This window comes from Tinamus guttatus, unplaced genomic scaffold, assembly GCF_059628265.1.
Source record: "Tinamus guttatus ecotype Peru unplaced genomic scaffold, ASM5962826v1 Tinamus_guttatus_pri_ptg000530l, whole genome shotgun sequence".
In the NCBI taxonomy this organism is placed as follows: Eukaryota; Metazoa; Chordata; class Aves; order Tinamiformes; family Tinamidae; genus Tinamus; species Tinamus guttatus.
This window is the reverse complement of record NW_028289064.1, coordinates 1,151,709-1,165,607: the sequence shown is the minus strand read 5'-3', so window position 1 is coordinate 1,165,607 and position 13,899 is coordinate 1,151,709. Positions and strand designations below refer to the sequence as shown.

Sequence of the window (13,899 nt, the reverse complement as noted above, 5' to 3'; positions counted from 1 at the left end):
GCGAAGGTCAAGTGAGAATGATTAATTCAAGGATATAAAGCACGACAGCACAGTGCATGTTTATGCTGCACCTTCCTAATCAACAGTACAAGGACCTTTAAAAGAATGAAATTTGACAGATAAAAACTATCAGTATGGCATGCCAGATCCACAAAATCAGAGGAAATGAGGTTGGCAAACGCTGAAATAAATACCACTAGTAGTTGTTAATAGGTATCTTGTCCATCTACACAGAAAAACAATATTGCAATAATGACGTTGCTTATTTCAGCTGCACTCCGAGTTTTTCACCTATTAGTCATGCACATAAAAACACCCACAGAGTTTCACTGTGGGGAATTACCACACTTGAAGCCAGCAAAACTAAGGTAATAGCTAAGGAATGAGGTCTTAAAGTCACCAGAATCTAACCTGCTTTCTCTGAAAGGAGAAGCACATGAGGAGCTAAGAAGTGCATGAGTCAAAAAAATTTAAAAGGAAATTCGTGTTGTGCTGCCTTCCAGCAGCCCCCACAAAAGCTTTGCTAATTGTACAGCTAGCTAAGCACTTGAAAATGAGAGAACTAAGTAGAGGTTTTAGTTAACTTTTAATAGATAAAGTGCTTCATAGTATCCAGCTTTTCATGAAACCTTAGCTGGGCACTATTTTTATGGAAGAAATTCCTGAAAACTCAGTGCTGTTACTCTAGACAGCTTCAGTAATCCCAGTGTTTCAGACAGTGAGGAGTCACCATGTCTGAAGATTCCTCACATAATGTTTCTTTTTAAAGTCTTGGTTGATATAACCATTCCAATTCAGTTCTGTCACAAGAAATAACTGCAAGCAAAGAATTTATGCCTGAGAAATTAACTTTCGAGTCATCCTTTGGCCTATTTTCAAGCAGTCTTCAGGCTGCCTGTTGCTTCCAGCAGAGGCAATTGCAGATGCTCTTGGTGAGGAGAGCAGGGTCCTACCCCACTTCCAGACTGGGGCTGTGCCAGGCTCTGGCACTGCCAAGAGCTGCAGCCAATGCAGGCAGCTTCCCGGAGTCACCTTTCGGCTTATTAATACCCAGCTTGGACAGGCTGCTCACAGCGCTTCTTACCGGGCCTCATTTGAACGTGCAATTCAAAGACACTAACACTGATAATCTCAAGCAGCCAGTAACTAAAAGCATCTTAGCTGACCGTGATCTAAATCTCCGCTAAAAAGAAAAGAAAAAAAGAAAAAGAAAGAAACAAGGTCAAGAGGCACAAGTGGACAACTTCTTATATGCTGTGTATCCAGTAATTCCTCCCCAGAAGATTTTTGAAAATCAGTGTATCAACATTTCACGTGTTAAAAACAGCACATATTTTCCATGTATTCAACTGATAATACGAAGTTACAATCTTAACTTACAGATTTTTTTTCAATTATTATTCTCCCATATGAGATCTTTACTCTTTCAGACGTGTTTTTATTCTTTTCAGACGTGTTTTATTGCTTTAACTTATGCAGAGCCAAAAAGGAGGGAAAAAACATTATTTTAATAAAGACATCTTGTCAAAAAGGTAGAACATATCAATAATAGACTTCCTACTTCTGTCGAGCAAATTGTACATACAGTCAAAACATTTGTACTAGGCTCCCTTATGGCCATGCCCTGGAAACGCTGTGTGCCAACATGACCATATGCAGCACTGAGCTTCTGCCATAACTATTGGTACTTACACGGTCCTTGTCATCGGCTACATCACAGAGAATGTCATCCAGGTCTAAGATGCCACCATCCCCATGCTCCAGTCGATGGACTTGTATCCAGTAGTTTGGGTCCTGGATAAAAAGAGAAAAAAAATATGTCAGATTTCACATACATGTAAAAAGGTTAAACCCCTGTATGTTTAACATTTCACTCCTACAAATACTCAATATTAAGGCATCCATTTAGGTCATGCTCCAGGAAGTAAATATTACATTGATTATGTAAAGTCAAAGTTGTGGGGGTTTTTCATTTTGTTTCTGTTTTGGTTTGTTTTTTAATCTGCCTACTTTAGGTATTTACATTTCCAATTTTTATCAGACCTAAATGATTCACAAACCCAACACCGACAGGCAGAGAATTCCCAGCCCTTTTGAATTTACACAGCGTGTAAAGAGGCGAGTGCATCCTCCTCACAACGATATAGCCTAGACACAACGGGCAACAGCTAGAGACTCCACAGAAGAGCAGAGCAGCCTATGTTACAGCTATTCAAATGATATTAAAGGATATTCTAACAGTGCTTTGATAGCGTTGGTAGGTTTGTATATGGGATATCTGAATCTTACACAAACACTTTCCACATTTTAAATTAAAAAAGCTACATACATACGCAAAATACATGTATATATATATGCACACATGTATGAGTAACCAGGGGGCTAGCTTACAGCCTTCACTATTATTTCTAACATAGCAGGCAAGCATTAACGAACAGAATAACAGTGCCTGCCACACACTGCTCCCGGTCCCCATTGCTGCCAGGACACTTAGTGCTCCTCGGGCCAAGGGCTGTGGCTACCACACGTGCCCACACAGCAGCACCAACACTCATGGCTTCTCACGGAACAGACACGGCCCCAGAAAGGGGCTACGTTGGGGACCTTCGTATTTGCAGCATCTGGCAGATTGCCTGGCTTCCTAAAAATACTCATTAGAGGAGCTCTAGGCACCAAAGCCCTCTCAGTTGTCTTCGACATAAAAAAATAAGGAGGGGGGGAGAGGAGGAGGGCAGGGCCCTTGCTCTACCTGAAATAGAAATAGGTATAAAACATTTCCTGAAAGTATTTCTAAGTTCCTGCAATGATCCATTCCTGGAGAGGATGTATTTTCACCCCTATAACTTTGTTCAATCACTTTTACGGATCCGTTATATGCACCCCACAACATTTTTTGAGTGTTGTTGATGGTTATAACAGCCTGAGGGTAAAAGAAAGGCTGGAACACGGCAAGAAATGCAACAGCCAGAATTCTTCTAAATCCATATGTATTTTTAACTGTTGAGAGCACATGCTGCATGAAATCTTAAAAGGAGATGCTGCATGAAAGAATTATCAAGTGAAATTCTTTTTGTTTTTAATATCCTCAGTTTGTTTTCAGTATCCTTTTAATATCCTATATGTTTTTATTTCTCAAGATGAAAAACCCACTTTGCACCTAATATATATGCATATATATGTCAATGATTTTAGAGAAACTTTCTATCATAACTTCCCATCTAGTTTGGTATAGTAAAAAAATGAGAAATAATTAAAAATAGTACTACTTTATTCCCTTTTTCACTTACACATTGGAGAAGTACACATATAGTTAGATCTTACAAAAATACCACTATAAAAAGGTATTTAACGCATGCACTGGGATAAACTTTCTGTTAAATGCTAACCCTTCATTCACATTCCTAGAATTGGGGGAAAAAAACAACAGGTTTTCAAAGAAAACCTTCCAAGCTTCCTAACAAAAAAGTTGTAAAGCAAAGTCCATTGCAGATACACCTTTGGGAAAACATAATTGCAACCTAGGGGGAAAGATGCTCTTCCTCAGCCTCCAGTAAACTCTGAAAACATCCCTTGCATCTGATATCTAGAGTAGACATTGCACCCAATGCAAAGACTGAGGCTTTTAGAGCCAACAGTTGGCAAGGTGTTTTACACTCCTAAGAGTCCTAAAAGAGCCTGATCCTTCCTAGGTGAAGCTGTTAGCAAGCTCTGGTTGCATTGCTGAACCCTGTCACTCAAAACTGGAGCTATTCCAGACAGACCAGGTGCAAGAGCAGCTCAGGGACCTGACTGCATGCATAAAAACAAACTGCACCCAGTCTTAGATCAGGGCTCCAGTACCCCTGTATCCTCACACTGCTCTTCCTGTCCCAACTATTCCCCATCTCCAAGGCAAATGAAAGGAAAACTGCATCGTTACAGAATCAATAATAAGAACTGTCACCTTCCAAACCACTATTGCGCTATTTCAGCATGCTCAATCTGAATTAAAAATAGCTTAGGAATACGCTGAATACTTTTGCTAATTAGTTCCTTTAAAAGTTTCTCAATATTGCATAAGAAGTTTTAGATAGGTAAGGTAGGGAGAAAAGAAGCCTATACATTGTGCCATAACCCGAGCTGGGGCGGTCGCTTTTCCTGTTCGACAAGGCCCCTATACAAAACAATACATTTGCAAGACCAGACAAGAAATGGAGAGAACTAGTTTGGCAAGAATTTACACAGGCAGGATTTGGTAAGTAAATATGAAAGAACAATGAAACTTTTCATTAAAGCCTTCTGCAAACTACACAAAGTAGTGCTTTTCTTGAGGCCCTTTTGCTCTATTAAATTTTCCCATAAATGGGGGATTTGGCAGGGGGTGGCAGGGAGGCCTCGTCCACATTTTGTGGATACTAGTTATATCGGACTCCTCTAGAAAACTGAAACCAGCCATCTGGCTGGCAAAAGCCACAAGAATGGCCAAGTCCAAATTTTAACAGTTAATTCCATGTAATAACTAATCAAACAGAAGGGAAGCACCTAAACTGTGAAAATGTTCAAATTTAAACTCCTTTTCCATGATCTGCCTGCAATTAACATTTGCTGCGTGTTGTGAGAGAGGGTGTTTACAGGCACTATTTGCTAAATGCAGCAGGGACTGGAGCAGACTTCACACTAACTCGAATCCAGGTGTTACTACAGTGACTTTACAAGCAGACATGTGGTGACAATTTGGTCAATTCATATCTCTCCATCATGACCAATTAATGTATATTCCTAACTTTCTAAATAACAGTAATAACACAACCTAAAGCTGCCAGAAATAATACTGTGAGCAGCAGCTGCCTCATAACGGGGCAATCAACAACCCCTGGCGTTTGTCACCGCTTGGCGGGTGGGCACCAGGCGCAAGGGTCCCCCATGGGCACCCGCTGCACCGGTGTCACTTGCGTGACACCTTCAAGCCGCCACATTACCCAGATTTATCGACACTAGGTACAAAATTCAAGCACAAATTTCAAGCAAGAGGTTAAATATATGTAGTATGACTTCTAACTGTAAAAAATATAGAGTGCAAAATACATGGAGTTCGGCAGCTGGACTTTCTATTGGGATGAAAAACACACTAAATATAAATTAAAACACTATCCAAAAGCTTTTTAAGAAACTTGCTTCAGAATTTTGCTGGTTCATCCTGGACTGCTTTGCAGTTGTTTAAATATTTGAATTGGGATATTACAATGTAATTTTCACCTTCTGTCAAAAAACAAGGCCACGTTTCTTTTCTCTCACTTGTTTATGGCTGCTTAAAAGGTTACTGAACTCTGTAAATCTGCAATGCAGCTAAGGGTTATCGGGACACTATTAGAAAACTCATTAGCAACACTGCTCTACCAGTGGGGCAAAGAAGCAGCGCACAAACAGTTTGTAAAAGCCATGCAGGTGTCTTTGCCACTGGTTCATGCAGAAGAACTAGCAAGTTCACTGAAATGAACACAGGGACAGTGTTTGCTGGATCTCACTTATAAAGTGTTCATTTAAATATTGCACCACTCAGCTCAAGTCTAAGCAAGTCAGATCTCCTACTTCCTGTGTACACCCATTTAACTATTCTCCTTGACTATGATTATAAAGGTACTTAAATTTTAAGCTCTACTCTTTCAGCTCCAAAGTATTCTATAATAGAAGAGAAATATTTGCTAGCTGAATATTAACATGAAGAGTGGCAACACAAACACATTAGCAAAGCCCCAAAAATGCAGTCATTCCTATTCTGTTCATTCCAAATGGCATGTTTTTTAAAAGCAGACAGGAGAAAAAAAAATGAGAAAACCTTCGGCTTAAATAATATTATTCAATATTCTGTAGCTAACAATTTCACGCTCCCACATAATGAAAACAAGGACCACATGTGGAAAACAAAGTATCTAGACACAGAAATGGAAATTGCAATGTGTTTTTAGTAATGACATAGAAACATTTCAGACCGTTTCTAAATAAGAGTTTCAGCTTTTGCTAGGCTATTCTTTTCAAAGGCATAAATGTTTGTTTAACACTAAAATTTACAACAAATGCAATTGCTCTTTGAAATATTTTGTACACTTTGTATAAGAAGAAAGCACCATAAAGTTCTCATCAAGAAGAGCTACATATTTAACAGAGAAAGAAACTAAGTCCTCTAAAACATCTCCCTTTGGAAAACTGTGCCTCCTGGGGAGGTGTAGAGTACCCCGACACCCCAGGATAGTCCCAGGGCATCCAAAGGGGGTTTTATCTGCAGGGCTACATTTGCGTCACTGAGGGTGGAGGATAATTTCTTGCTTGTGTTTTTTTTTTTTTTTTTTTTTTATTCAAACCTACCTACGAGGTGAAGAGCAGCAAGCACAACTCGAGCAGCACAGCAAGCACTCGCTGAGAAGGCTCCTTGCTTCCTACCTATGGCTATAGCAACCCAGCTGTCCCAACTCCAGGTCACTGCTGGAGCTCGTCTTCCTTAAACTGAGCTCAACGAGGCTCTCCCGCCCTAGCAGGGCAGATCTTTCCAACACTGAAATGGTTTAAATTCAGGTATTGCTTAGAGCCTTCTGTTTTAAAATCTTTGCCATTAGATAAATTCTTACATTTTTAAATCATTGCCCATTAAACAATTTTGCACAAGTATTCAAGTGTACACCTCAAAGGAAAGGCGCTTCCCTCAAAGAACACTCAAACTGCAAAAGCAAATTCCTCCTTCTCAAAGTTGCAGATTTCTAGTTCCACTAACAGCTCCATTTATAAAGAGATGAAGAAAAAGCAAGCACGTATTTCTAGTTTCTGTTTAAAATCATCCTGAATTTAACAGTACATCACAAGACGCGGGTGGCTATCTTCATTGTCTCCAGTATTTTGAGAACAAATAAAACTTCTGGGGCAAAAAAAAAAGTACACAGACCAAAACTAACACAAAATAATCTGACTCGGGTGTGTACTGGACTTGTCTGTTCATCCACATATGGTACTTGGGCATGTTAACACAGGCCAAAAGGAAAATAATGGTTAATAAAAAACTAATACATCTGAAAAAATGCCAAAAAACTCATTCATTTCCCTGTCTAGCTCTGTGGTGCAGGAGGGAACCGTCAAAACAAGCATTCTGGTGCCAAAAGAAAAGCTGTGAACAGCTCTTAATATAAGCTGGATCCCAGCTATGCTCCCCAGCCCAGCAATGCAGTAAGAGCAAACACCAGGGCACGAATTGCAGCTCATTCCCACTGCACAAGTGCTGCAATTTCGCACTCAGAGACCTACTGTGCAACACACGTGCCAGCAAAAAGGGGACAAAAACAAGTTTTAAAGACTGTCACAGACTGGTAGGAATGCTGATCCTGGAGCAGGGACAGGCAGCAGTTGACAACACTCATTTGATGAGTATGTTCAGCATCGCTGTGGGAGGCCAAACCTGCAGAGCACTTAGCATTACTGAAGGGTCTGAGCAGTAGAACAGGCCTCCGAAAGCAGCTGATACCTCCTTGAGCTCTAAAGTTACCAGGCTATGAGCTAAAGGAACAGCTTCCCACTCCATGTGCGATCACTCCCTTCTACCCAGCTCTAGAGCACTCTGATCTTGCCCTGGGCTTCCCGAGGCAAAGCAGAGCAGGGCTGCAAAATGTGCAGAAAGCCGCAGAACGCACAACAGCAGACAAGCCTCAGCCCTTTCATCTGCTTGTTCCTCAGCTCACGGAACTGCTCTGTGGGCATATTTTAGGCTAAGGTGGATTTCTTGGCATCGCACATCACTGGGAGATAGAGCTGTGCATCCAGACAGGTTACACATCACGCCGCTCCAAGAGGCTTTGATCAGGGATGTACGTTTTTCAAACCAGCGTACACACAATGTCTGCAAGCTGGAGGTGTATAACTGATCCAGGAGGAACCAGTTATGGAAATCAGAACATGAATCTGATCACTGAAACATCTCCTATTTTTTATATTCACCAATACTTTTCTCACCTCACTAGAAGGATTTTAACTTAGAAACTTTTTTAACTTCATTTAAGACCAAACCTGAACATCTGACCAATATCACTTTTCTTGTGACACTGAAATGTTGAAAAGAATATATATGAAATCAAAATGAATACTAGCTTTTGCATGGATCCTAAAAGCCCACTTTCAGCAATAACAGTTATTTTAAAAGTTATCCCACTACACTATCAGTTTTGGTCTCAATACAGAAGTCTGATAACAACAACAGCAAAAACAACAAAAAGAAACTTATCTAATTATTAATCCATTTTAGCAATTGCATGTCCTCTAAAAGGTATTATGATCTGAAATAATATTGGTCACCAAACTATTGGAATACCTCTACATATTGAATTACACTGTGTTCCTACTGAAATATAAGAAGGTATCATAATGCCATTCTTTGAATGGCAAAAAGTTGCTATTAAAAATAATAAATTTACATAGTTAACTACCACACACCTTGCATAAACTTTCAAATACATACAAATCCCTCTTCTGAAAGGAAAATTCATACAGTCAGTGATTTCCCAAATTTATAAGCAAAGTCCTCTGAGATACATACCTAGATTTACTCTCCCTATTTTTCTACCCTACAATTGTCTACAGAAAATACTCTGAATAAGGTCACTTACAGTCTTATTAAAGCATTAGCTCTGTTATGGATAGCTGGATTTTCTTTTAACTCATCTTCTTTACCTAAATGCAATCTAAAGCAGTCCATGTGTAATCACATCATTGATGAATTTGAATCAACTTTCCTAGGTGCTGGAAACTGCCAGTATCTATTAGAGCACAACAGCGCTCCAATAATCCGCCATCATCACGGAGTCATTCAGGAGGGAAAGGTTCTCGGGTGGTCTCTAGTCCAAGCTCCTGCTCCAAGTAGGCTCAGTTACGAGATCAGACCAGTTTGCTCAGAGCTTTATGCTGTCAAGTCTTGAAAATGTGACAGCCTTGAAACACCAAACTCCCTGCTGGACGCATTTCATGAGGTGGCTGTGGGATCCCTCCCACCAGCCGCCCTGTGCTTGTAATGCCCTGTCCCCAGATAGGGGTCACTTGCGAACTGGGTCCAAACACACTCCCAGGACCCCACTAGAGACATTAAACAGGACAGGTCCCAGCACAGCTTCTGTGCTGCTCCAGCAGCTACCAACCTCCCGAGCTCCCTCCGAGCGTGACCATGTGGCCATCTTTTCACCCATCCAAACGGGAAATCCCAGGAATATTGTGAGACGCAGGACTGAAAGCCTTGCTAAAGCCCAAATAAATGACTTAACCCGGACATTTTTACAGAGCAGAGCCCTGCGACCAGCAGGAGGTGCCACCACCAAAGGGCAGGTTCAGCCTGGGCCGGCACCAGGTCTCCGTCGCTCCAATCTGCTGTGCGGTAGCAGCAAGTCAGACTTTACACTTATTCTCTTCTTCTGGCAGAAAACAAGCAACAACCACCTTTGCAAACTAAGGTAAAGCTTTACATTTGTTTGAGAAAGGGCAGTGTTATACATATACACTTTACATATATGGGTATATATGTACACACATTTATTTATACTGTGCAAGGTTATGTTATTTTTGTTTGGGGAACAGTACTTGGGAGAACACTGGAGGAACACCATCCTGACAAAAATGTACATCATATTTTTAATGTAGGATTTATTCCTCTATAAGGAAATTGCAGATCCCAATCCAAGCATTGCCACAAATTCCAAGTGCACTAAATTCACAAGCAAGGTAGGAAGAAAAAAAAAATCTGTCCTTTTCAAAGGTATTTTGTTATAAATAGACAAAGAGATTACTCCATAATTCTGCACAATAAATGAACAATGCATGCAACAAAACAGAGTTCATCTGATTACAATTTTACAATTTAAAATTACTATTAATTTCAGATGAGTCTTGAATTTGAGTAATCAAGACTACAGTTCATAAATACATAACGAAATATATTCCGTATGATGACACACAATCATCTATGTAGGGACTTCAGAATTGGGCAACGATACTTAAGAATACAAAATATCTTTGAATTGCAGCTTGACGGTGAGCAGTAAGTGAAGCATTTTCTGTTTTCTATGAGAGCTTTTCTCTTACATTCATTGATTATTACAGCATTGCTTGGAATTAAGCTGTCACTGTTTTTAAATCCCTCACGATAGTACCCTTCATATCTGGTACTTGATTTAGACTGAAATAATGTATTTTACTAGAACATCTGTCTATGTGTATGTTATCTTTTTAAATACGTGTGTACGTTTGTGTATAAATATACATATACATGTGACTGTCAATTAAACATAAAATAACTGTGAATCTTGCAAGACACTTTAGACAAAGACTTAAGAGGATTGAAGCAGAATAGTCCACAGTGACAATTCAGCACAAGACCACAACACTGAATTATTTTAGATGTGTACTGGAAATAATTTCTTCTTAATATCAAACACCATGAAAAATAGAAAAAAAACATTTCCAGCTCCTGGTGGGAAAATGTCAATAATCTTCTCACATGTGGGGTCTAAACAGTAGTTAATATACAGATAGAGATGCAAAAGCATTTCTGTGTACCATGCCTCACATTTCTTACACCCTGTAAACTGTGAAATTAGTAAAAAAAAAAAATATGAAATGTCAGTTTGTTCCAATTCCTGTATTAGGCTCCTGGAAGCTTCAAAGTCGGAGCCTCGTGGTGAGGGCTGTGCAGGATAAACAGTTGTGCTGAACCGCGTGGAAGGAATGCACACGCAAGGAGAATCACAGAGAAGTTCAAGTTGGTTACGATGTCTTATGTTTCTGATGAGATTTAGAGTTTTCATAACTGCTCAGACAGAAAGGATTTCTTACTAACAGCAGAAGTGTTTAGTCATATAGACGACTAGGAAAATGAGTCAGATGAAGCACACACGCAGCACTGCATATGCAAGAACAAGAATAAATGCGTTCTAGGAACACAAGAACAAATGCGTTGTCGCTAAAGACAAATATACAAAGGTACCTGTCCTTGTTCCACTTTAGCATTCGAAGGGGCTGAAACTCAGCAAAGCTCAGAGGAGGCAGCAAGTGCCCCAGCTTCATCCCTCCCCACGCGGGGTGGCCAGGAGCAGCGGCACACGGGATTTCTCCTCCCCACTGCCACCATGTCCTGCCACATGGGCACAGACCCCTGAGCCTCCATCCCCTGCACCCCGACCCTCCTGCCCCTCTCCAGCAGCAACTGCCCCGACACCACCCAGTGCCCGAATACCCACCCGCCGTCCATCCCAGACGGAAAGCAGCACGCCAGATAGATCCGTCAGGCGTTAAGCACCAACACAGAGTGACCAAACTAACCACGCACTGAAAAACAGCTACAGGTCAACAGCAGGTTCCGGGATCCAGTAGAGACCTGCGGGGTCTTTACTGATTTGTGCTGCAAGAAGAGCAAGGGAACCTCATTAGCAGTAGGTGAGGAAGGAAAGCTTCCCAAGTTCCCATTGAGCTCTATAAACGGAGCCCACGGCTCCAACTGCTACAACGGCTCCTCCACGTTTGTGGGGGACAAGGACATCTCAGTACTTTTCCTTCTTTGTCCTCCACAATTATGCACAAAGGCCATTTCCCGTGTTCCCCAAGTAAGATGAAAGCAGAGGAACCTCCCTTCTCCCATCACTTTACCCGTAAGTATTAGTGCCAGGGGGACAGTATCTCTGTTTTATTAAACCTCTGTGCACACGCACTCTTGTGCTTCTCTGTCAAACCCCAAGGAAAACTTGTTTCCGGTGAGCAGGCTGCAAAAGCAACGTGGAAACAATCACAGCAGCGTGTCAATTTATCTGTTAAATAACTTTCAAGATTCTCTAACAAAAACAGGACATATTTTCATCTCTGGGGAAAGAAATAGCAGCAATACTTAGCCAAAATATTTCCAAATCACTCCAAACTTTTAGAGCAGTGTAATTTCAACACCTTCTGGTGACACTGACTTGAGTGTGTATGCATTCACTGCTAAACATAACCATCATTGCATAAGCACAACTGGGATAATTTCACTAGTATATAAGCATAAATGAAAGGGATTTGGCAATCTGAGATGTGAATGCTGTTAATCCAGGGCAGGAACTGCAACATAACACTCCAGGTTTGGACAAACCTGAAGTCCTCACTCCTAAAAAACAAAGAATTAATCTCCAAGATTACTTTGTTTTCAAATGTGTTCATAACTCCTAAAGATGTTTTATTTTAAGCTGTTTAAAAAGTGATTCAAATGTAACCATAGGTTTCTTATTCCTATTGCCTGACCATGCTGGAAAGTATTATCATGTTTATGATTCAATGCAATTAACATCGTAGCAAGATGGAGACTTCTCAAGAAAAACAAACACAGAACTCCTGCTGAGTGTTGCAATCTCTATATTTTTGCTTTTCCTCCTGCTTTAATTTGTGTCTAAGATTTTTTTCATAGTCCATAAAACTTTTTTTTCTCTCAGAAATCAGGAAAAATTGCCTCCTTTTTCAAAGTGAAAGCCAAACTCCTGTTTGGTCTAAGCTAGAGGTAGCTCCAGTTTAACCAGAAGAAAACAGAAAGTAGGATCACCTGCTAATGGATATCCTAAGTTGAGATCCTGAGTTAATGTAGGAAAAAAGCTGTAATGCAAATTGCAAATGCATCAGTCACTAGGCCAATGAGGACAAAATTAAGGACATGATTCTAACTTATCTCTTGCCATTAAATATCTCAGTATAAACTCCCAAAATTAAATTTAAATTTAAATTTAGACCTTTTGAGATACAGATACTCTCTGCAAGAGCCTTGCCTGCACTGTTCCATACTCTAACCCCCCTCCACATGCACACACTACAGAGCTTTCCCACCTCTGAGTAGTCCAGAGAGTCAAAGAAAAACCCTAACCCCTCTTCTCAATCTCATTTATGATTTCAGAGCACAATTCCTAACAAAATCACCTGCTCCAGAGGTTGCCCAGTGCCCCATCATCTTCCTTCTTCCACTGGCTCCTCAAAACTTACCCTCCTGCTCCTGCATCTGCCTCTGTTTATTGCTCACCATTGCCTCCATACCTGGCCACCAGCAGAGAGAGCTCTTTCAAATGTTAAGGCCAACGTGGACAACAACTATGTCAAAAAGGAGTTACCCCTGCACCCTATCCCACCTCCCGCAGCGCAGTCGCTGTGCTGGTGTTTCCACCCCGCTTCATGCTGTCACATCCTCACAAACCCAGCTGTGCTAGTGCCAGGCAACGTGAGCAAAGCAGCAAGCAAAGCCCTGAAGCCCTGACAGCCCGTGCATTAAAGACGGAAGATGAGGATTAGCATTCGGGAGCTCGTTTGGCTTCCGCAGTTTATCGTCTTCTGCCTCGTCACCTGCAGCAACAGGGAGCAACGCACAGCAGCACGCTGAACCCGAACCCATTGCACAGCTTCCAGAATTGCTCCAATCTCCACAGCATGTCTGCACTCGTCAAAATTAAAGCAGAAGACTTGATTAAGAGAGAAGTAAAACCAGCTAGTCTTCTTGACCAGAAAAGGAAGAAAAAAAAAAAAATAAAGCCAAGCCTTATTTTGAAGGAAGCGTAAACCTTGAAGTCGTCTCAACTGAGCAGTGAGTACAGAAGAATACAAAAGCAGCTACTTTTCCCACACCAGGGTATTGCTGTCTGTAGCAGGAAAGGTTTTAATAGAAAAGTGATATGACATTCTGGTGTCCTCAGTCATGGCTCATAATGTGGTTTCAGTTAGAAAACCCCATCTTCCTAACAAAGCTAACATTGGCAGAAGAACCAAATAACTCAAGAGTAACATGAAAACTGTACTAAAATGTAACATAATAACCCACGTAGGATAGCTTAAAGTCTTGTAAAACATAGTAATTATCTTTCTTTTCTTCTACTAAACAAACGTAACAGTAATCTTTAC

At 40.8% G+C, this 13,899-nt stretch overlaps 1 protein-coding gene across 1 annotated transcript in view; it reads right to left on the bottom strand.

Moving 5' to 3' along the window:
- PARD3 (par-3 family cell polarity regulator) overlaps positions 1 to 13,899 on the bottom strand; it is a 435,290-nt gene that overhangs the window by 386,319 nt on the left and 35,072 nt on the right. Inside the window, 1 exon segment of the mRNA XM_088534020.1 lies at positions 1,693 to 1,794. Coding sequence (XP_088390146.1) covers positions 1,693 to 1,794 — 102 coding nt within the window.